The following is a 24,223-nucleotide window of genomic DNA, read 5'->3' as shown; positions in this document are numbered from 1 at the left end:
GTTGTGCTGTGCCAGCAGAGATCCCAAATTACAAGGGCTCAATCAGAATAGAAGTTTGGAGCAGTGTTCTGCATGGTGGCTAGGATGTCACTTGGGACACCTGCATCCCATAGTGGAGTGTCTGGGTTCAAGTCCTGGCTCCGCACCTGACTCCGGCTTCCTACTGATGTCCATCCTGGGAAGCAGCAGGCCATGGCTCAAGCATGTGGGAGACCCTGATGGAATTCTCAGCTCCTTTTTTATTTTTTTTTAAAGATTTATTTATTTGTTTGAAAGGCAGAGAAAGAGGGAGGGAGAGAGGGAAGGAGGGAGAGAGGGAGAGGGAGAGGGAGAGAGAGAGAGAGATTTTCCATCTGCTGGTTCGCATTCCAAATGCCACAACAGCTGGGGCTGCGCCAGGCTGAAGCCGGGAGCCTGAGCTCCATCCTGATCTCCCATATGGGTGCAGGGGCCCAACCACTGAAGCCACCTTCTGCTGCTTTCCCAGGAGCATTAACAGGGAGCTGGGTTGGAAGTGGAGCAACTGGGAGTTGAGCCAGTGCTTATGTGGGATACTGGTGTCACAGGTGGCAGCTTAACCTGCTGTGTCATGATGCTGGACCTCTGGCTGCCTTCTTCAGCCTGGCCTAGCCCCACTGTTGTGGGCATCTGGGGGAATGAACATATAGATCAAAGATCTTTCTCTCTCTCGCTCTGTCTGTCTACCTCTCAGAAAAATAAAGAAATAATTCAAGAGATAGGAGTTTGCCTCCTCTACATTGCAGTCAGGGTGTGAGCAGCCTAGAGCTGTCGAGTTCCGCTGTGTCAGGGTTCCTCCAGTGTTGTAGCTCTGCCATCTCTCAGGTGTTGCCCCTGCTCACACGGTCAGAATCCACCACTGCCATTGTGCATCCTGGCCAGTGAGGGAGAAGGGAAGAAGGATGACCCCTCCTCTCTATGTAAGAATACTGTGCTGTTGCGGACAGAACTTGGCCATATGGCCACATCCAGCTGCAAGGAGGATGGAGTTGTGCAGGGTGTTCAAGATGATTAATAGGAAAACTAACACAGAGAAAGGAGAGAATGGGTTTTGTAGTACTATTAGTAATCCATGCCACAAACATAGGCTTTGTATGTGGATTTTAAATAACAAGAACCAAAACAAAAGTAAGCCTGTATCTCCACATGGAAAATTGATGTGCAGTAGGGCAATTGTATAGCACAATATCCTAGGTATCAGTGGGTATGCAGGTGTAGCTGCCATTAGAACCATTGAGTCTGAGTTTGCCTTCCAGAATCCACAGTAAATACGCTCATGTGCATCACATTCAAAACTGTGTTTAAAAATTTATTTCTTCCCTGTGAGGGCTTTTTCCTTCATTAATACTTCACGAGGTATAAAGTACAGAGGGGACCCAGAATAGCATTGCATAAGCTTTCCCAGCTGTGTTCCCCTGGCTGCAGAGAGAGACAATGTCTAATGTATTCCATACTGGAAATGTATCAATTCCTCAAGTCTTATCTAAAAAATGAGTATAGATTTTGTATTCTCCATTTCATCTATGTAGTCTATGGACACTGTTTAAAAAGATTTGTTTTATTTATTTGAAGACAGAGACGGAGAAAGGGAGAGAGAGAGAGGGAGAGAGAGAGAGAGATCTTCTATTTGCTGGTTTGCTCCTGAATGACTGTAACAGCCAGATCCAGATAGGCTAAAGCCAGGAGCCCATTGGGTTTTCTCTAAGTTCTAGGTTCCTTGTTTTGGCCTGACCTAGGCCTGGCTGTTTTGGGCTTTTTGGGAATGAACCAGCAATTTGAAGAATTCTTTCCTGTGCCTTTCAAACAAAATGAAAATAGTTAAGTAAAAATTTAAAATGGTGTTAGACTTGATGGAAATTACGTTGAGAAATCAAATTTATATTAAAACTGACACTCCAGGAAGATGTGCAGTATTTTTTGTCTTTTCTTTCCTATTGATGCATACGTCTTTGAGCATGCATGAAATAATGGAGAAACTTGGATAACTGGGTTTATGAAACTTACGCTAGACATTTTCCTTGCATTCATTAGCACTCAGGGACGAAATTCACAGGCATCTGGTATGGCTACTCTTGGCAGGCATTCGGAGGCCTGCCACCCCTCCTCAGCCCACAGTCAGCCTTCCTGAACTGATTCTCATTCTCAAGCCTCTAATCCCAAGTCACATGTTCTGAGAATGCCCTCTCTTGACTGTGGCAGATGGTTTCTTACTTCGTGTCACGTGGTTGCCTTGAGGTGACACCACTGGCTGGATTCTGATCAGTAGATTATGGCCGAGGGAGTGGGATATCAGTACCCTGGCTGTGTTACGTGAGATGAGGGTTTAGCAGTCTGCACCAGGAGACCTCCTGCTGGGTTTGAACTAGGAAGCTGCCACCCTGCTGGAAGGCCCCATGGCTGTGACCTGCAGCTAGAGCCAAGGGCTGCGGGCTGGCCGTCTGCCAGCAAGAAGACAGAAGGGACCTCAGTTGAGAAGTGCAAGCCAGTGAGTTCTGCCAACAGCTGAGCAAAGCTGGGAAAGAACCCTCAGTTCCAGCGGAGTGTACCACCCAGCTGGTGTTCTGGCTGCAGCCGAGTGAGATTCTGAGCAGAGGTTCCTCTGTGCTGTACGTGGACTTGGGATTTACAGAAACCACGTTCGTAACTGTGTGGTAATAAATGTGCGTTGTCTCGGGCCCTGGATTTATAGTAAATCTTGTTACAGAGCAATGGCAAATGGATGTAGATGTGAAGAGGCCTGTGCTCACATTGCACATCTAACTCCCTTCTTCACCGTGTGGCTGCCCGCATTTGGGACAGCGTTGTCCTAGGGTGGTGGAGCCCGGGCTGCCATCCAGAATCAAGTCTGTCAGTTTCAGCTTCTGTTACCCCTTCCTGTCTGAGCTCATCCTATGAACCACTGATCTAAATGCTAGAATAGTGCGAAGCTACTTGACATTGCAGTGTCTATAAACCTAAGTTATTAGAAATGCACTTCATAAAATTCTACTGTATCTTTACAGGTAATGTGGGGTAACTCTTTTAAAACAGTAAAGCTAATAGTCACTATGAGGATTTTCCTAAGTGGAAAACCCTGTTTTAAAAGGAAAAGCCGTGAGGCCAGGACTGTGATGCAGTGGGTTAAAAGCCCTGGCCTGCAGTACCAGCATCCCATACGGACCCTGTTTCGAGTCCCAGCCGCTCCACTTCCGATCCAGCCCTCTGCTATGGCCTGGGAAAACAGTAGAAGATGGCTCAAGTGCTTGGGCTTCTGCACCTGCATGGGAGACCTGGAAGAAGCTCCTGGCTCCTGGCTTTGGAATGGAGCAGCTCCAGCTGTTGCGGCCCATTGGGGAGTGAACCAGCAGATGGAAGACCTCTCTCTCTGTCTCTCCTTCTTTCTCTATGTAACTCTTTCAAATAAATAAACAAATCTTTAAAAAAATAAAAAGAAAAGCCATGTTTCTTCAGTTGATTGATATTACCATTTCTTTTTTTCTTTTTCTTTTAAGATTTATTAATTTTGAAAGAGTAAGAAAGAGAGGGAGAGAGAGAGATCTTCCATCTGCTGGTTCACTTCCCAGTAGGCTGCAATGACCAGGAGCCAGAAGCTCCTTCGAGATCCCCCATGTGAGTGGCAGGGGCCGAAACATGTGGGCCATCCTCTGCTGCTTTTCCCAGGCCATTCGCAGGGCGCTGTATGCAAAGCAAAGCAGCCAGGACTCATACCAGTGCCCATATGGGATGCTTGTGTTGCAGATGGCTTTACCCACTATGTCACAACACCGGCCCCCATTTTACTACTTCATTTCTTCTTCCTCCCAGTCTTACCTGTCCTGGAATTCTTTGAAATACCAGTCTTCCTCCCTGTCATCTAGACTGTTTTTTTCTTCTCTCTTTTAGCTTGGCTGATGTCTCTCATCCTTTTTACCTTGAGGCTTTGAAATGCAGAGTGTGGCAAAAGCATTATCTTGTAGGTTGTTAGAAATACAAATTTTTGGTACTGGCACTGTGGCGCAGAGGGTTAGGCCAGCATCCCATGTGAGTGCTGGTTTGAGTCCTGGGTGCTCCACTTCCAATCTATCCCCCTGCTAATGCATTTGGGAAAGCAGTAGAAGATGTCCCAAGTGCTTGATCCCCTGCCACCCATGTGGAAGACCCTGATACAGCTCCAACTGTTGTGGCCAGCTGGGGAGTGAAGCAGCAGATGGAAGATCTCCCTCCTCTCTCTCTTTATCCCCACCTCTCTATAACTCTGCCTTTCAAATAAATAAATAAATCTTCAAAAGTTTTTGTTTTCAAATTTTAAAAAATTCTCATTTCCTACCCAGACGTTAACATCAGCATGTGTATTTTAAAAAGAGTTAACTTATGTGAGAGAGAGAGAGGGAGAGGGAGAGGGGGAGAGAGAGAGAGAGAAAGTGCCAACACTCCCGACCCTTGGTTTACTTCAGATACCCACAGTGATTGGAACTGAAGCTGGGAGCCAGGAGCTCAGTGTGGACCTCCCACATAGATGGCAGGAACCCAATAACGGAAGTCATCACTGCTGCCTGCCCAGGTCGGCACTAGGAGGAAGCTGGAGGCAGGAGTAGAAGCCAAGCTCTGAACCCATGCACTCCCGTATAGCATGCGGCCTTCTTATATCGCATTGAGAGCTAGGGTAAAGCCTGTCCCCACAGTGTGCACTGTTATGAGCTCCTCTTGTGATTCATGTGCAGGTAAGCACCGAGGTTTGAGGAAGTACTTCTCTGAACCTCTGGTCTGTTTAATGGTATATCACGTTGCATTGCAGTTAATTTACAATTTCCCTGTATTGAGGATAAAATCATAAGCGTCAGGAACTTGCAGCGTGTGGTCGAATGACATGATAAATTATTTGTTAAATTGAATCAACTCTAGGAAGGTTTCCTCCTATTTTCTGGAAATTTTAATTCTTACAGTTAGTGCAAACATCTGCTAGTTAGGTCAGCGTTTTGTTGATAAAGCAGGAACCCTCATCATCCACCTACAGGGATTAGACCTTTGCCAGGAAAGGGATGCTAATGGCTTGGGCAGCTCATTGTGGTTGAAAAATCTCTAATGACATTTCTGCTTAGCCTGTAGGACTCAGATTGTTTTCTCAGAATCCATGCTAATGGAAGACATTTATCTGCTTCCTCTGACATTCAATTCAAGAAGAGGATTTAATGCATTCTGTTGTTTATCAAAGGTACTTTTTGTTCTCTAACATTTCCCTAGTATATTCTTGTGCTAAAATGTCTGAGAGAAGCCAGCTCTCCTGGACACCTGCTCCTGTCCACTGGCCAGGGATCTTGCACTTCCGAACTCTGATCTTCTTGTAAAGGTGACTGACCAAATCAAACTGGCAGGAATTGTCTGGAAACTGCGATGTGTAGTCACCATCCCAGAAACCTGGGGCATAATATAAAACTCCTGGGACGATGCTCACCTGGTTCTAAAAGGCAAATGGTTTGTACAAAGGGAGGCAAATACATGGGACTTTATTAGGAAGGTAATTTTATTCCTTGTGCTGTCCTAGGATCTGTGGGTGTTTAGAAAAGTATAGTTTGTTCATTTTGGGTGGCTTCTGAAATTACTATTTTTAGAAACTGTTGGTAACCTGAGTCTTGAGGGATTCTTGCATTGTCCGTTTGATAGCACTCAGCATGCAGGATGATGTGAGTGAGTCTATGGTATAAAAAATAATTTTAAAAACGCAAGTCTGCCAAATCTGTTAAAATACCCACTGGAGTTCTTTCTTGCTTTTTTTTTTTAAACTAAATATATGGTGGCCTGGAAAATTCAGAGGCATGGGCAGTCTTGCTCTCTTAAATGGGATTCACGTATTTAGTTCATTGGCAATCAGGTTACCCATAACTGTCCTTAGAATCACTGCAGTTTGAAATTTTTAGGACGTTAGAACTGGTGCTAAGGGGAACCTTTGGATCATCCACTGCCCCGTCACCATATGCAAGCATTTCGGCATTTCTTTCGTCTGTGATGATAATTTTCAAGTTTTTTTTTTTTTTTTTGGTCTTAAATTATACTTTCTCAAAATGAAATCTTGCAGGTGCAGGCTTTGGCTTAGTGGTTAAGATGTTGGTTACCTGTGCTCCTTAGCCAGTATGTGAAATTGAGTGCAGGCTCCAGCTCCCAATCTGGCTTCCTGCAAATACGCACTTCAGAAGGCAGCAAGTGGTGGCTCCATTAGCTTGGTCCCTGCCACTCACTGGGGAGACCTGGCTTTTACCTGTCCCAGATCTGGCCACCTCGACATTTGGGGACTGAACCAGTGGATGGGCAATCTCTCTCTCTCTCTCTCTCTGCCCCTCAAAAGAAAACTCTTACAAGTAAGTAGAGCGGGGTCTTCTGTGCATAGGAGAATGATGACAAGCGAGTAAGTCCTCCACCTACCCCCAAAGTAAGTCCTCCACCTACCCCCAAAGTAAGTCCTCCACCTACCCCCGAATTGAGGCACTTTGAGACCAGGGAAATGATGCTCAAAGAAAGGTAATGTTTTATGAAGTTAGATGAGGATTTAATATATTAATTTTTAATTGACACGATTTCCAAATGTGGCCTGAGTATCTTTATTGTGAAAAAATCTGAAATCCCAAATGTTCCAAAATCCAACACGTTCTGAGTGCCAACCTAACACCACAGTGGAAGACGCCACACCTGACCTCATGGGATGCCTTGCAGTCTAAAGAGAGGAGAATGAAATTACCTTTGGGCCATGTGCATAAGACATATATGAATATAAATGAATCTAGTGTTGAGGCTTTGGTTCTATCCCCAAGATACCTCATTTTGCATATGTAAGTATTTCCAAATCTGAACATTTCTGAAACCCAAAGCACTTCGGATTGTGAACGTTCCACGTAGGGATGATCAGCCATACGCATTTTGTAAAGGTGACTGCAGCTGTGCACAGTTAGAGCACGCTGTGGACCCAACGCATCTGCTTTATTCTGGTGGTGCAGAGGCTGGGTTCCATGGTGCATTCTCGGGGGACTCTCGAGGGCTGCTGGGTGGGGAGCCTGGTTGTGAGGAACCCCAGGGGCACCTCCCCTAGAAGTGACTCTGTTTTGTATTTTTTACTTGTTGGGCCTCAGGGCTAAGCTTGTGCTGAGGAGGAAAGAATTTGGTTGGCATTATCATTTGTGTGTGTGTTCTGGACGACCCTAGAGTGTGAGGTCTACATCCAAAGTGAAGTCTGAACATCACGCCCACCACTGCTCCCAAAGTTTGGTGCTGGGCTGGCATGGCATTCAAACTGCTTGGAGAACTAACTCAAACCGTGGAACCTGGGCTCCACCTTTGGAAATTCTGACTTAATAGGTCCAAGATGAGACCCAGGAATGTGAGTTAAAAGGATAATGATGCAAAATAAACACGTTGCGCTTAGCAGGTGACTCTGCTGTGCAGCCTGGTTTGACGAACTATCTTTTCCTGATCTGTTATCAGTAGCTGCCATGGATACTCCCTGGCACCCAAAGGCAGCCAGTCTGTGACTTTCGATGGATTCATTGTTAAGGAACTTTTCCTCCTCTGGAGCTCAGATGGACACCTCTACAAACTGATTGAACTTTCTGCTATGTGTGTGCCGTGAATAGTCTGTTCCTACATCTCAGGTTACCTGGAAATTTTCCAATTTGTGATTGGTCTGTGGAATGATTGTTAATGGGACCCCCTTTTGCTTTCAGAGGTGTCCTGATTGGGACAGTGGACGATGTGGTCACTCCAACCAGGATTGGTGTTTTTAGAACTAGACTGCGTGTATACCTGTTTTAGGACCAGGCTGTGTGTACCTGTTTTTAGAACTAGGCTGTGTGTGTACCTGTTTTTATGGCCAGGGCGTGTATGTGAAGCACAGGGTAGGTATTAGTTTCCTGTGGCTGCTGTAACTTTAGTGGTTTAAAAATCACATAGAGATTTATTGTCTTATCTCTCTGGAGGTCACAAGTCCTGCAGTGACCTGGCAGGCTACTTTACTGCTGGAGGCTCTGGCGAGAATTTCTTTGCTCCTAGGAGCCACCTGTGTTCTTTGACTTTTCCTCCATCTTCAAAGCCAGTCACAGCTGTCCAGTGCCTTCTCATGGGAAACCTCCAGGAGTTTCTCTTGAAACACATGTGTGACTGCACTGAGCTGCCTGGGTAATCTCAGCTCCTTACACCTGCACTGCCCGTGTTACAGCGCGAGGTGATATGCACAGGTTGTACGGCTCTGGGACCATTATTCAGCTGAACACCGGGCAGTCTATTTTATTCCTCTGTTGCCGTGTTTTGTAGTCATAGGTAGCAATGACCACTTCCCGAAGAAAGGCGTCCCATCCTCCTAGCAGAGAATATGGAGAGAAAGAGAAGTGTGGGAATGCAGGTTAAATGATTGTCATAGAAGCTTAAAGAATATAGAAGTCTTTATTATAACTACCGTCATGATGTAATTGCTTCCAAATGGAAGGATTGGAGGATAGTATTACACGTAGAAGAAAATCATGTTTCTAACTTCAATTGTTTCTCTTTATGGTTATTAGCCTTTAATTTGGTTCCAGGACAGATAGAACAAATAGGCTGTTGTGAAACATTTGATTTTGTTTAATGTCAGAATCCAAAGTCAAACAGTTCTGAAGTAAAAAAAAACAAAACAAAAAACAAACAAACAAAAAAATGCACAGAAAGATTACTGGAGATTTGTCATATAGAAATAGGATGAAGACCATTTCCCCCAAAAGCACAGATAGATTAAGGGTCAGGAATGGACCTTCTCTGACCTATTTGTTGCTGTCATTATAATGATATGCCGGGTGTCACTCAGGTGACTGCTCTGCGCTCAGAATTGCATGAGCAGTTCTTTCACAGATTATGGTCTTGAAGCAATAGGGTTTCTGTAATAAAGATTGCATGGTGTCCTTCTGCACTAGTTTTCTATTGCTAGGTCACACATTTAGCAGCTTAAACAGCCCATTTATTGCATGTCAGTTTCCCTGGGTCAGCAGTCCAGGCACAGCTCTGCTGAGTCCCCTGTGCAGTTCTGAAGCTGAAACTTGGGGCTGTGGTTTTCGCCTGGGGCTGCCTGTCTTCTGGCTCATGGGCTGCTGGCAGCATGTGTGGTGGTTGTAGAACTGAGGTCCTCGTTGTCTCGCTAGCTGCTACCCGGGGTCCACTCTCAGCGGCTGGCAGCATCGTTTTATGGTAGACAGTTCCCTTTCTTCCTGCAGTCCAACTGGGGTGTGTCTGGCACTTTGCCTTCTTTCAAAGGCTCATCTGGTGAATTATATCTGATCCAGCCAGCATGATCCACCCCCCACCCCCTCGGTGAAGTGAGCTGGTTGATGACTGCATTGGAAGTGGTATCTGGTCACATTTCACAGTCAGGGGCAGGGATGATGTATGGTGTATGTGGGTGTAGACAGCTGGAGAACATCTAGAAATTCTGCCTACCACACTTGGGTACAAAGATGTGTTTCTTAGAGTCTGTTGTCTTGTCTTTGAACAGTCTCTTGTGGTTTATCGGGGGATGGTACAATTATGGCTTATTTTATTGTTTGTGGTGGTAGTTATTTTTCCTTGATGATGAAACTTGATGATATTACCTTATTACCTTGATGATATTACCTTAGAACAAGAAAATTATTCTGTGTAATATCCATACATTTAAAAGGTTATTTCTATTCCTAGGAAGCAGAGAAGAAATGACAAGAGTTTTACCCCTCACAGAGCGATTATAAACAGAAAATAATATACATCTGAGATCAAGAAGCCATTGCTATGATTACAGAGAATCATAACTTTAAAAAAAAAGATTTATTTATTTGAAAGGCAGAGTTACAGAGAAGAGAGAGGCAGAGAGAGAGTGAAGTCTTCCATTTGCTGGTTCATTACCCAGGTAGCTGCACTGATCCAAAGCCAGGAGCCAGGAGCTTCCCTTGGGTCTCCCACATGGGTACAGGGGCCCAAGGAGCTGGGCCGGCCTCTGCTGCTTTCCCAGGCCCCGGCAGAGAGCTGGATGAGAAGCTGGGACTCTAACCGGCAGCCATGTGGGATGCGGGCACTGCATGCAGCAGCTTTACCTGCTGCGCCACAGTGCCGGTCCCAAATCACAACATTTTTCACAGTGAAATAAACATACAGTCAGTGTGGCTGAAGACAGGGACCCTTTCTAAGAAATGCATCCTTCAGTGATTCCTTGTCGTGCAAACATCATGGAGCGCATTTACACAAACTGAGACAGCCGTGGTGATGCTAGGCAGTGTAGCTGGATGGGACCTCTGTTGTATGGGTGGTCTGGTGTTGACTGAGACCTTGTTATGCCGTGCCTGTCTGTTCTCCCGTAATATTATTAGGCAACAGAATGAGACTCTCCTCCAGAGAATATGTAGTTTCATTTAAAAAGATAAGTTATACAGGAAGGTTTGGAAATTCCTGTCTACTAACTGGGATGGGAGAGAAAGTAAAGGAGTGTATTGGAAATGTATCGATCTCAGAATGAGAAAGGAAATATCATGTAGTTATTACAACTCTCAATCTGAGATAATCTTTCTCCCTTTTCTCCTCACCTCATGAATCTTTTAAGATAAATGAATATTAATTAAAAAATTATTAGAAGAATTTGTGTCTCTCTTGACCAATGAAGATGGTGCTTTTTAAAACGTGGCCTCTTCAGCTTACTCTGCATTTGACGATGACATTCTTTAGACATGTGTTCTGAACTGCAGCTCCACACAGGAAAGAGGATGTGTTAATGTCTTGGTTGTGGAGGGCTGATGGCTCTGTATTCTGGGTCAGGGTTGATCTGGGGATGGGCGTGGCATGGCGGCAGTGCTGAAAACGGGTTGTTACCATGTTCTGAGGCCGACCCTGGTTCCGTGAGGTTGGTGGCAGGAGTGGGATGTGCTCAGTCCGGAGAGCTGAGGTGAGTTTGCTGTGGGGCGGGCAGCACTAAGGGGTGACGCTGTGCTGTCAGCAGCCAGTTGCCGTATCTGAAGTGGCCGCCTGATCTGAGCTGTGGCCTTGGGTAGAGGGAGACAGGACCTGGTCTGAAGTGGCTGCCTGATCAGAGCCGTAGCCTTGGGTAGAGGGACACAGGACCTGGTGTGAAGTGGCTGCCTGATCAGAGCCATAGCCTTGGGTAGAAGGACACAGGACCTGGTCTGAAGTGGCCGTTCGATCTGAGCGTTGGCCCTAGGTAGAGGGACACAGGACCTGGTCTGAAGTGGCCGCCCGATCTGAGCCGTGGCCCTGGGTAGAGGGACACAGGACCTGGTCTGAAGTGGCCGCCCGATCAGAGCCGTGGCCCTAGGTAGAGGGACACAGGATCTGGTCGGGAGGATCCCAGCCAGGACAGGAAGCCTGGTGATCTGGCTCCTAGACTGTCCCATTGCTGATCGTCATTGGAAGCCAAGGGGAAGGGCACCTGTTGTTGGATCCCCTGACGGTCTGTCTCCCAGGGCACTGGGCAGTCCTGACCCAGGCTATGGAGCCACCGATGCTTCACAAGCAACTTATGGAGCCACTCTCTTTCCTGTGTAGAGCTGGAGTTTAGAATACACACAGGAAGGTGAGTGGAGAATCAGACCTCAGATGCTGGAGTAGCAAACCACAGACGATTTGGCAGAGATCTCTCGTCTGTCTTCTGGTGGCATCTTTCATCTTGTGGAGACAGTGTCCTGTGTGTGTCTTTTCTGGATCCTTCCCTGATCCCTCCTGGCAAATGTCACCTCCATTTCTCCTTTGTGTAAAACAATCCACTTAACATGTATTCCAGCTCTTTTCTCCCATGCCTGCTTCTGTGGCTGTACTCCTCATGGTTTTTGTTTTAAACATCTGTGCCATACACACTGTTCAGTGTTTAGTAGATGCCTCACTGGGTTCTGTTGACCATGAGCAGTTTTCCAAAGGCCTTGGGTGGTAGCTTTGCCACTAGGGGTGTTTTCCAGTAGCAACAGAAATTTTTAAGTGTTTTAAAAAGCAGGCAGGTGGTTCATGCTGTCACTCAATGCCCCCCCCCCCCCTTGCCTCACCACCCTGGTTTTCTTTTTTTAAGTATAATTTTTTCTATTTCTGGGAGAAAGGCTGAAGAAAAAAGCCCCATAGTTTCCAAAAGGATTCATTACAGCCACACAGAGGATTGGACTTTTCCCCAAATGCCGGAAACTGGCTAACTTCTTCTAAATTTACCACTCTACGTGCACTTCTTCAGGGTATTTCTTTGCACATCTGTATGCGGTAGAGGGAGGGGTCAGTGCCACTCCCCATGAAGGGTACTTCAGAGAGAGCTGCTTGCTACGTGCAGTGTCCTTGGATGAACCATGGGGAGAAAAAGGTGGGCGATGCCGGAGTCAGAGGAAGGTGGCACCGTGTCCCGTCATGCTGTTTCTCTGGCTTCTCCCTAGTTAGCCACTGTGGACTTGCCTTCAGGGAAAGAGATTTTTTTTTTCCAAGTTGTGTTGAAAACCATCATTTAGGATTGCAGCTTTACACGTGAGCTGTGTACGCTGTGCATTATTGAAACTAAGTGGAAAACGGCTGTGTCTGGGAATGTCTTTTTATGTCCCTGGGGAAGGATAAGCTGGAGTCAGGTGGACCACACAGGGAAGAGGTAGAAGGATGTAAGGGTAATTATAGAGATTAGGACAGGATTGCTGGGTGATGTTTAAAAGTGGCTCATCATTTGTGGATTAGAAGAGAGACTATGTCCCCTCTCTCTGTCATTCATGCAGGTGTATTCTTCCCAGGCCCTGGAGCACACTGCTGCCCATTGCTGTTCTTGCTTACGCTTCTCACTGAATTAATACTCTCGTTAGTGGAGTTACAGAGGTGTGTTCCCTTCTTGAATGCTGTGAAGAAATACCTTTCTTCCCACCAACCATCACTGTAATTAAAAGATCCAATTAGGAGAGAGGAATTTCCTTTTGTGGACTGAAATTACTTATTATTATGCACACTGCCTGATCTGCTAGGAAACAGTCCAGCAAGGTCACAAATATCTGTCATGTTCCTGTGATGTGTTAGAAGCTTCTGGACAGAAGGTGGAAGGTTAGAGTAGGGCAGATGCTTCCTCCATGTTGTCCACTCGCTGGAATGGAGCAGAGGAGGGTCAGAGGGAATCCAGAAACCTCAGCAGCTCAGCTAGTGACACAGCGATCGTCACCCTGACTCATTGCAAATGGGAGGGAGTCAGGAAGCCACATTAACCTTCAGAAATCAAAGTGAACACTAATGAATGACACCTGATACAATAATAACCCCCAACCTAACACAGGAGAGATCTACTGGTGTTCTAGAGCGAGAGCAAAGGTGTCAACGAGGAGCCCAATGGGCTAGTCTAAGTCCACAAGCCACACCGAGTAGGAAGCAGATCAGATTATGGAGTAAACCCGAGATCTGTCACAGTCATGTGGGGATGAGGTCAGAATACCTCAAGAAAAACAGAAGGGACGGTTTACAAAGACATGTAGGTGATGGAAAAATTTGTCACATCAGTGACACCGTAGATTAAGGACAACAGTATTTTCTAACAGGGCAAGAAATCAGCAGTGGCCACCTGCAAAAAGGAAGCCACTGGGTGTGTTCTGGTTCCATTCGTGGGGACATAACTTGATTGGTACGTTTGTAAAAAAAAAAAAAAAAAGCTAATAAATAAAATGAGGAACAGAAGAATTGCAGAGTCAGGCTATAAGAAAGCACTGCAGGAAGTGTGTGGATTTTAACAAATGGGTTTGACTGCATCTTCGGCAGAGATTACTGAGTGTTCTGAATGCTGCTCTTCTCGGTCTGAAAAAACAAGAAGGGTGCCTACAGAAGTTGTGGAAAGCGATGAATTATAATGGCGCAGGCTCACTTATTTTCCTTAAGTCAGCTTTCCTTCAGTACTTACAGTCATTGATTAGTCATTTGTCAACATTCTAGCCACTAACATCTAATTCAGTTTAATTCAGTAGAAGAGCAAATTATACCATAACAATTACATCCCCTCTTTTAAATAAACCTGTTACTCAGAAACTTACATTCCTCTCTCAATTCATTTTCCTTACTGGCTGTATGGAGACAGAAAAATGATAATAATATTAGAAGAATAAAAAAAATCCCATCTTAGCTTCTGTTGTACTCTATTCTGATATGGAGCGCATCATGAGTGAGGCTTGATTATGTATGACAATGAAAGGCTAATGGTGGGATTATGACTTTTCTTTGCAAATGGAAGTATAAAAATACCCACCTTGTTTATCTTTGTGTGGCAATGTGAATATGTGTGTTTGTGTGTTTGTGTCTATGTGTAGCCACACCTGTGGGTGATATTGTTTCGCTGTTCTTCTGAACCAGATGTTTGTTTTACATTGTTTTCCTAAAACTCAGGGCATCTGAGGGGTGTTTTTTTTTTTTTTAACATAACAATAGTCTGGGGAGCCAGAGAGAAAACTGCAGTCTTTAACGTGTTGCTAGGCTCAAAATGGTATAACATATTAAGGAACCTTATGAAGGAACTGGCTGGGAGAATTTTCAAGTGGTGCTGTAATACCACTCTATAGCTACAGAGACTTTGTTTTTCTAAAATTTTTTAAATTATTTTTTCAAATATGAAAGCCAGAGTTACAGAGAGGCAGAGAGAGAGAGAGAGAGAGAGAGAGAAGGAAAGAGAGATCTTCCATCTGCTGGTTCACTCCCCAAATGGCTGCAACAGCCAGAGCTGGGCCAATCCAAAGCCCAGAGTCAGGAGCTTCTTCTGGGTCTCCCATGCAGATGCAGGGACCAAGAACTTGGGCCATCTTCTCCTGCTTTCCCTGGCCATAGCAAAGAGCTGGATTGAAAGTGGAGCAGCCGGGACTTGAACTAGTGCCCATATGGGATGCCAGCATTGCAGGCAGCAGCTTTACCTACTATGCCACAGTGCCAGCCCCTAGCTATAGAGACTTTCATTGCTGCATAGTATCTTATCTGTTGAAGATGCTGTAGTGTGGAAATGGTGGTAATAAAATTTTATAGATATTTTGTAGATAAAGAAATTGAGTTTGAGTGATTTGCCATAGGTCATCACAGATAGTATGTGTTTAGACTCAGAGAGTGTGAGATTTTACTCTGTTTATAGGCTTGCTGATTACTGCTTCATGCACAGTGGTGAAGACACAAAATTCCTGAGTTGTAGACCAAGGACTTTTATTACTCGCAGTACAGTAAGCTTTGTAGGCTCCATGTGGTTTTGAGCTGGTTCTAGTTCCTTCCCAGTCCACTGGGGGCTGCACTGTGCTAACAGAGGGGCACTGAGGGACACTTCTGCAGTAAGCAGCAGCGAGATAGCTTAGTTGGGAAGAAAACATTACTCATCCTTATAAGTTCTTGCTGCAGACACAACCTCGAGAAATGACCCATGAAAGTAGGCTAGGGGCGGCGCCGTGGCTCACTAGGCTAATCCTCCGCCTTGCGGTGCCGGCACACCGGGTTCTAGTCCCAGTCGGGGCGCCGGATTCTGTCCTGGTTGCCCCTCTTCCAGGCCAGCTCTCTGCTGTGGCCCGGGAGTGCAGTGGAGGATGGCCCAAGTCCTTGGGTCCTGCACCCCATGGGAAACCAGGAGAAGCACCTGGCTCCTGTCATCGGATCAGCGCGGCGCGCCAGCTGTGGCGGCCATTGGAGGGTGAACCAACGGCAAAGGAAGACCTTTCTCTCTGTCTCTCTCTCTCACTGTCCACTCTGCCTGTTAGAAAAAAAAAAAAAAAAGAAAGAAAGAAAGTAGGCTAGGATGCTCAGGTTAATTTCCTCTTAGCGACTGCACATGGCAGAACTAAAGTGCAAAGTCAGTTTTGCTGTTCCATTATCAAAACTCTAGCTCAAAATATACCAAATACAAGCCTTTTCCCGAAAATATATTTGTTTTTCTGTTCTATCCAGGACATCTTGAGAAACTAGTCCCATTGGCTGGTTTAATATATTGTTACTAAAGTTACAGTTTTTTTTTTCTTCTTTTAATTGATATTAGACTGGCCAAGAACAGAGGTATGTGTCAATTTTAGTAAACTTAATTGATTTGGTCTCAGAATCTCCTTCAACAGACACAGTGATGTTTTCAGCAGTGAAGTCCCTGTGCCTATGGCTGCAGCAGCATTTGCTATAAAAACTGAAGTCTACAATAGAACCATGAAGGAATAAGGAATGGGTGGTGTAATTAATGATGGACTGTGTGTGGCAGGGAAAAAAAAACGTATTCTGCTAGTTTTTAAATGCCAGAATAGAGTGCTGATTCTGTGGCTTAGCTAATTAAATTGCCTGTCTAATAAAAGAATAGGGAACCCTTGTTTTGTCTCCCTTGAAAGATTAATTAAAATAAAATTTAAACTTACAGAACCATAAAAGTATTAAATCCAAGCTCCTTCTATACTAGCATATGGAGATCTAGGGTAGTTAAATGTTTGCTGCTGATAGTAAAGAGATGTTCTATTACTGTGTTTATCATATGCCCAGTATTGGAATGCTCCCCTCACCCAGCGTAGTTTGTAGGAGTTGGCCAGTGAACATTGTTAATTTTTAATTTAAATTTACTAGAGAGAGAGAGAGAGATAGGGGAGAGAGTATGTATGTGTGTCCCCCTCCACTGGTTCACTTCCAAAAGGCCTGCGTTGGCCAGAGCTGGGGCCAAGCCTGAAGCCAGGAGCTGGGAACTCAATCCGGGTCTGTGTGTGTGGAAGGGAGGCAAGTACATGAGCCATCGCCTGATGCCTCTCAGTGTGTACATTAGCCAGAAGCTGGGATCGTGAGTAGAGCTGCGGCTTGAACCTAGCACTCCGATATGGGATGTGGGCGGCTCAGGGGGCATCTTGACTGTCAGACCAAATGCCCTCCCCCCATAGAGTTGTTGAATTACTTTATTCATAAATAAGATATATTCTCTGTGTACAAAGATTAATTTACTAGTGGAGACAACAGAATGCAGTTTGATATTCAGTATTCTAAAATCATGAACAAAATGCGTAGAGAAAAAAGAATTAATTCCCCTTGGAGGTGAGGGGGGAGCAGGTGTTTGAACTGGGTCTTGAGGGATTTCAGCTTTCTAGACCATAACAGAGGGATCTAAGCCCAGTGGCACCACAGTGAATGACAGCACCCAAGTTGACTGATAAAGGATATAAATTGCATGTAGCTGAGTGTGAATTCATTTGAGGATAGAAATAGAGGAGGACTCCAGATGAGGAAAATTCTTTGACACCAAGCTGAGAAGATGAACTTTTTCTTTTTCTTTTTTTTGACAGGCAGAGTTAGATGGTGAGAGAGAGAGAGAGACAGAGAGAAAGGTCTTCCTTCCGTTAGTTCACCCCCCAAATGGCTGCTGTGGCTGGCGCGCTGTGCTGATCCAAAGCCAGGAGCCAGGTGCTTCCTCCTGGTCTCCCATGTGGGTGCAGAGCCCAAGGACTTGGGCCATCCCCCACTGCCTTCCCGGGTCACAGCAGAGAGCTGGACTGGAAGAGGAGCAACCGGGACACAACTGGTGCCCCGACCGGGACTAGAACCCGGAGTACCGGTGCTGCAGGCAGAGGATTAGCCTAGTGAGCTGTAGCACCGGCCAGAAGATGAACATTTTCCTGGGGAAACATGGACGTTTCAAGCCAGGTAGATTTATGACGCATAAGGGCAATACTGGTTCAGCAGTCAGAATCGGTAAAAAGGGGTGGGGGTGTCCCAAAATCCAGCTGTGGTTGAGGATTTGAGAAATAAGGTGTCAAAAATAGGATGAAATTCTACAGAGAGATTAGAAGGGTGAAGACTGGAAGTGGTCTAGTGAATTTGGGAATAGACAGCGATGGATGCCTTTGGTCAGAGCGATTACAGCGGTGCAGGAGCAGAGCTGACTGGGGCTGTGTGCAGAGATGAGAGGGTGGAGACGGCATGTGTTGACCCCTCTTCATGTGAAAGCTGACTGATGAACTTTTACTCTGCTTCAAGCTTTCAACCTTCACAAGCTGGTTTCAACAAATCACAGCTTTTATAATCATGATCTATGTGTGATTAATTATAATGTATTATGAAAGGCCAACATTAATGTTTATGTATAATTATTATATATAGATAACCTAATTATAGATTATCTATCTGTAATTTTATTATTATAGCCTTTTGTAATATTGTTACCATGCAATAGTAGAATATCTTATCCTAAATATTTATGACACAATTTTTATGCATACTTGTTTCTCTTGACAAAGCAGTTTCAGATATTTCAAGTTGTATGATTACATATTTTTAGAAGCTTGCAAGGCTTTGTAATTTCTTAGTGTTACCTTGTTAACCCAAATGTTAACATTGATGATTTCCCAGTGTTGTGATGAGAGGAGATGAATTTGTGTAAGAGAGAAAGCACTTCAGGAATTTGCAGTCATACATGTCAGCTTCTTTTGGCCAGAAGGAGTGGTATGTTTTGTCTATGCATAATAAAAAATGATAGTTTTCAAGTTAAAGTATAACTGGGTAGATTTCAAAGTCTATGTTTTTAAGCAGGTGAATTGGTTTGAGTTGTGACTTCATTTGAGAATTCTTGACTATAAATTTAGGGATTTGGAGAATTTAAAATGCTAAGTTTTGAGGGGAAATGAAAAGGCATATATATCCCTAGCTTTTGAAGTATAGTCAGCCTCCAGTTATCTGCATGTGTGGGAGAACAGACTCTCCCAGGTGGGACTATCTCAGACCCCCTGGGAAACTGCTGCTGCCAGAATCCAGTAGAAAAGCAGCCTGACTGTCTTGCAAGCATGGAAACCACATTGTGTCCTCTACCTTTGCCAGTGGCTGGAACTGGGGATCATCTGTGTTTCAAAGGGAATCCTGCTCGCTGTTATCATGGATAATATTATCTGCTGGGGAGAGGGTACGAGATTTGCAGACATTCTAAGTGATACTGCTGTTGTAAAATTGGCTGTGAGATCTATACTTCTAGTTTTTCTTTGCTCTATTGAAATGAAATGAAAAGTATCTTAAGAGCCAAATACATTAGCCTATGGTTGTAGCCATTTACTTAAAATTAGCAAGACACTGCTTTCACACAGTAGCTAGTGCTTGTTTCCATTTAGACAGTTGTGTTTGCTTTTGTCTGTTTCACTCTGTGGAACTTGTGGCTTCACACAGTCCTAAAGCCTCAGAGAACAGAGAGCTGGGGTTGATATGGCAGATTTCAGGAGAGAGAAGAGCATGAGCTCAGATACAACTTTATTTGGGATGCAAAACTCATGGGAGCATCCAAAAGACGTGAGATGTTCAGGCTGGGAAGGAGCCGGGAATTGAGAGGGTGGAGAAGAGTGGAGGGAGAGGAAGCAATGCTTTTGAAGGCATGGAAACAAGGGAGATTATAGCTCATTAGTGAAACTGATTAGAATGAATAAACCATCTCCATGACCACCAAGCAAAATCCTTTAGTGCACAGATGGAGCATGGCAAACGCACAGGGATTTAGGGACTCACTGAAGGGTCCTAAGCAGAGTAATGTTCTGATGATCAGCTTCATGTGTTCATGTGTCGCTGATGTTACAGTGTGTGAGTCAAGGGGATGATAAGGAGGTGTCTGCAGTATTCCAAGAGATAGTGATGGCCTTGATTAGCTCGCTGTTGATGGGGCAGGAGGGAGCTCACTAGGCTGAAGAGCTGTTTCAGAGATAACCCGAGCTCCTGGACACAGATTGTGTTGATGGAAAGAGGGAGGGACTGATGTCAGTGCCAGCTGGTTCTGGTTCTGCTCTTTCTGGGTTAGCAAGAATCAAGATGGCAGGGCCAGTGTTGTGGTGTAGCAGGTTATACTGGCCCTGCAGTGCTGGCATCCAGTGGGCAGTGGTTTGAGTCCAGGCTGTTCCACTTCTAATCCAGCTCCCTGCTAATATACCTGGAAAACAGAAGATGGCCCAAGTGCTCTATACCCACGAGGGGGGCCCAAAAGAAGCTCCTAACTCCTGGCTTTGACCTGGCCTGTGCAGCCATTTGGGGAGTGAACCAGCAGATGGAAGATCTCTGTCTCTCCCTCTGTCTCTTGCCTTGTAACTCTGCTTTTCAAATGAATAAAATAAAAAATTTTTTTATTTTATTATTTTTTTGACAGGCAGAGTGGACAGTGAGTGAGAGAGACAGAGAGAAAGGTCTTCCTTTTGCCGTTGGTTCACCCTCCAATGGCCGCCATGGCTGGGGCGCTGCGGCCGGCACACCGCGCTGATCTGATGGCAGGAGCCAGGAGCCAGGTGCTTTTCCTGGTCTCCCATGGGGTGCAGGGCCCAAACACTTGGGCCATCCTCCACTGCACTCCCTGGCCACAGCAGAGAGCTGGCCTGGAAGAGGAGCAACCGGGACAGAATCCGGAGCCCCGACTGGGACTAGAACCCGGTGTGCAGGCGCTGCAAGGCAGAGGATTAGCCTAGTGAGCCATGGCACCGGCCATAAAAATATTTTTTAAGCATCAAGATGGCAATTCTCCCAAAGAGGACTGGGGTTCTGTGATGGTTTCCTCACCATAGCTGGACAAAAGGGAAGAGCTGTTTGGAAAGAGGAGATTAATTTGAGAAACACCGCTGTTTAAGAATATGTGGGACCAGAAACCTGAAGCTGCTGCTCCCATGGGCAGTTCTTCTAGTCCGTTGAAGTTGCTCTTATAAGGAACTCTTGGGCTGGTAGTGTGGTGGAGCCAGTTAAGTCTCTGCATGCGACACTGGCATCCCATGTGGGCACCATTTCCAGTCCTGGCTGCTCCACCTGCAATCCAGCTCACCACTAATGCACCTGAGAAAGCAGTGGAAGATAGCCCAAGTACTTGGGCCCCTGTACCCACGTGGGAGACCGGTATGAAGCTCCCAGTTCATGACTTTGGTTTGGCTCAGCCCAGCATAGGGAGTGTGGCCATTTGGGGTGTAAATCCTGTTTACACTCTATGTGTGTGGGTGTGTCTGCCTCTCTGTAACTCTGCCTTTCAAATAAATAAAATAATAAAACTTTAGGAAAAGAACTCTTTATTTCTATTTATTTATTTATTTATTTTTTGACAGGCAGAGTGGACAGTGAGAGAGAGACAGAGAGAAAGGTCTTCCTTTGCCATTGGTTCACCCTCCAATGGCCGCCGCGGCCAGCGCGCTGCAACCGGTGCACCGCGCTGATCCGATGGCAGGAGCCAGGTACTTCTCCTGGTCTCCCATGCGGGTGCAGGGCACAAGGACCTGGGCCATCCTCCACTGCACTCCCTGGCCACAGCAGAGAGCTGGCCTGGAAGAGGGGCAACCGGGACAGAATCCGGCGCCCCGACCGGGACTAGAACCCGGTGTGCCGGCGCCGCAAGGCAGAGGATTAGCCTAGTGAGCCACGGCGCTGGCCTTATTTCTTATAATATCATTTTATTTGTACGACAGCACATAGTATTATTTACTTCTTTTTCTGTAATATAGTAACCTATAGTTAGTGTTAGATCTGTAAGGAATTTCGAAAATTATCTTTTCCCTCCATAGATGAGGAGGTTGGCGCTGTGAGAGGAGGTCGTGGACATCTGTAGGGGCAGGAGTAGGAGTACCCATGTCCTCCGAGGATAGCTCTGTTGCTCTTCCCCCACCACCTGGCCATCTGCATACTGATCGCTGCATTCCTTTAGAGCAAACAAACATTGCTGAGGATTTATCCTTATCAAAAGAGAGCAACATCAAGAGGAAATTATTGCATCAATGTACTTTTCTTTTAAAAAGATTTATTTATTTATTTGAAAGGCAGAGTTACAAAGGCAGAGAAAGAGAGAGAGAGAGCCATAGAGAGAGAGAGTTATCTTCTGTTAGCTGGTTCATTCCCCCCATTGACTGCAGTGGCCAGAGCTGTACTGATCCAAAGCCAGGAGCCAGGAGATTCCTCCAGGTCTCACATGTGGGTGTGTGGGCCCAAGGACTTGAGCCATCTTTTACTGCATTCCTAGGCCATAGCAGAGAGCTGGATTGAAAGTGGAGGAGCCAGGGGCTGGCTCCGTGGCTCACTTGGCTAACACTCCGCCTTGCGGCACTGGCATCCCATATGGGCGACGGGTTCTAGTCCCGGTTGCTCCTCTTCCAGTCCAGCTCTCTGCTGTGGGCCAGGAGGGCAGGAGAGTATGGCCCAAGTGCTTGGGCGCCTGCACCCACATGGGAGACCAGGAGGAAGCTCCTGGATCCTGGCTTCAGATTGGTGTAGCGCCGGCTGTAGCGGCCATTTAGGGGGTGAACCAACGGAAGGAAGACCTTCCTCTCTGTCTCTCTCTCTCACTTTCTATCTCTATCGCTAAAAAAAAAAAAAATAATTAAAAAAAAAAATAAAATGGAGGAGCTGGGACTCGAATTGGTGCCCAATATGCCATAGTGCCGGCCATTCAACATACTCTTTTTTTTTTCTTCCATCCTTTTTATTGTTTCTCTTCTACTTTTTTTTTAACTTTTATTTAATGAATATAAATTTCCAAAGTACAGCTTATGGATTACAATGGCTCCCCCCCCATAATGCCCCTCCCACCCGCAACCCTCCCCTTTCCCACTCCCTCCCCCCTTCCATTCACATCAAGATTCATTTTCGATTCTCTTTATATACAGAAGATCAGTTTAGCATACATTAAGTAAAGATTTCCTCAGTTGCTCCCACACAGAAACATAAAGTGAAAAATACTGTTTGAGTACTAGTTATAGCATTAAATCTCATTGTACAGCACACTAAGGACAGAGATCCTACATGAGGAGTAAGTGCACAGTGACTCCTGTTGTTGACTTAACAAATTGACACTCTTGTTTATGGCATCAGTAATCACCCTAGGCTCTTGTCATGAGCTGCCAAGGCTATGGAAGCCCCCTGAGTTCACTGACTCTGATCATATTTAGACAAGGCCATGGTCAAAGTGGAAGTTCTAGCCCCGACCGGGACTAGAACCCGGGGTGCCTGTGCTGCAGGCGGAGGATTAGCCTATTGAGCTGCAACGCCGGCCAGGAATATCCTTATATATGTTCAGCTGCCAGTAGGTAATGGTCAAATAAGTTTAAATACCACTGATGCAGAGTTTGCAAAAAAAAGAAGGGGGGGGGGAGTCGAGGGCATCAGGCCATCATGATGGATATTATATCCTTACATTTCCATTTTGTCTTTGGAAATGAAGAGAGGAAATTTACAGAGTGATGATGAGTGGCATCTTGGTAGCAGAATTTATTTGACTGAGTGTCTACTCCTTACAGAATTGAGGAAAATACTCATCTGCATAATGGTTTAAAAGTGAATTTTACTTTTGTTGATAATTTTTGGAGAATGGTAAGTAACTCCATGGGACTGTTAAGTAAATCATCTCATAAACTGAAATAATTGGGTGTGATTAGTGGTTTTAAATGAGTTGGCCAACAATGTTTAACTCCTCTTCCTTGCTTTTTAAACAACTTAAGTTATTTCTGATTATTTGTTACAGAATAAGACCACAGCTTGCCAAAGAAAAGATCGAAGGATGCCACATTTGTACGTCTGTCACACCAGGAGAACCCCAGGTCTTCCTCGGGAAAGATAAGGCTTTCACTTTTGATTACGTGTTTGACATTGACTCCCAGCAGCAGCAGATCTACACTCAGTGTATTGAAAAACTGATCGAAGGTTGTTTTGAAGGATACAATGCTACTGTGTTTGCTTATGGACAAGTAAGTACTGTGCTGTTTTCACGGGTATTGGAGCTTTTCGGAAGTGCCCATGTAGTTGTGCGTTTCATTTTTGTATCTTGAGGTTGTGCTAAGGTTGAACGTTCGTTCTCTCTGTTCTTCTGTTCAGACTGGAGCTGGGAAGACATACACTATGGGTACAGGATTTGATGTTAACATCATGGAGGAGGAGCAGGGTATTATTTCTCGCGCTGTTAAACACCTTTTCAAGAGTATTGAAGAAAAGAAGCACACAGCAATTAAGAATGGACTACCTCCTCCAGATTTTAAAGTGAATGCCCAGTTCTTAGAGGTAATCATCTAGATGTATCATTACTTAAGTGTTGTCCTTAAGACCATAAGCCAGTATGATTTTTTATTCTTGGTCTCTAATTCAGCGCCTTGCCTGTAGTAGTTAATAATTGCTGTTTGACTGAATTGACATTAGGTAACAGGTAGAACATGTTCTGTATTTGAAGCATGTAAGATTATAAACACCTGGGACAGGTGTTTGGCCCATGGTTAAGATGCCACATGGAGGCCGGCGCCGCGGCTCACTAGGCTAATCCTCCGCCTAGCGGCGCCGGCACACCGGGTTC

General features: G+C 45.3%; 1 protein-coding gene across 20 annotated transcripts in view; it reads left to right on the top strand.

Annotated features, from left to right (window-relative positions):
* KIF21A (kinesin family member 21A) overlaps positions 1-24,223 on the top strand; it is a 177,680-nt gene that overhangs the window by 75,546 nt on the left and 77,911 nt on the right. For all 20 annotated transcript variants that reach the window (XM_070049648.1, XM_070049647.1, XM_070049638.1 and 17 more), the window contains exons 2-3: positions 23,405-23,627; positions 23,755-23,937. In XM_070049648.1, the coding sequence (XP_069905749.1) occupies positions 23,779-23,937 (159 nt within the window). In that variant the 5' untranslated portion in view covers positions 23,405-23,627; positions 23,755-23,778. The remainder of the gene's footprint in view (positions 1-23,404; positions 23,628-23,754; positions 23,938-24,223) is intronic.

Source organism: Oryctolagus cuniculus, chromosome 9 (assembly GCF_964237555.1).
Source record: "Oryctolagus cuniculus chromosome 9, mOryCun1.1, whole genome shotgun sequence".
NCBI classification, from domain to species: domain Eukaryota; kingdom Metazoa; phylum Chordata; class Mammalia; order Lagomorpha; family Leporidae; genus Oryctolagus; species Oryctolagus cuniculus.
Note: the sequence above shows the minus strand (reverse complement) of the source record. Positions and strands in the feature narration are given on the sequence as shown.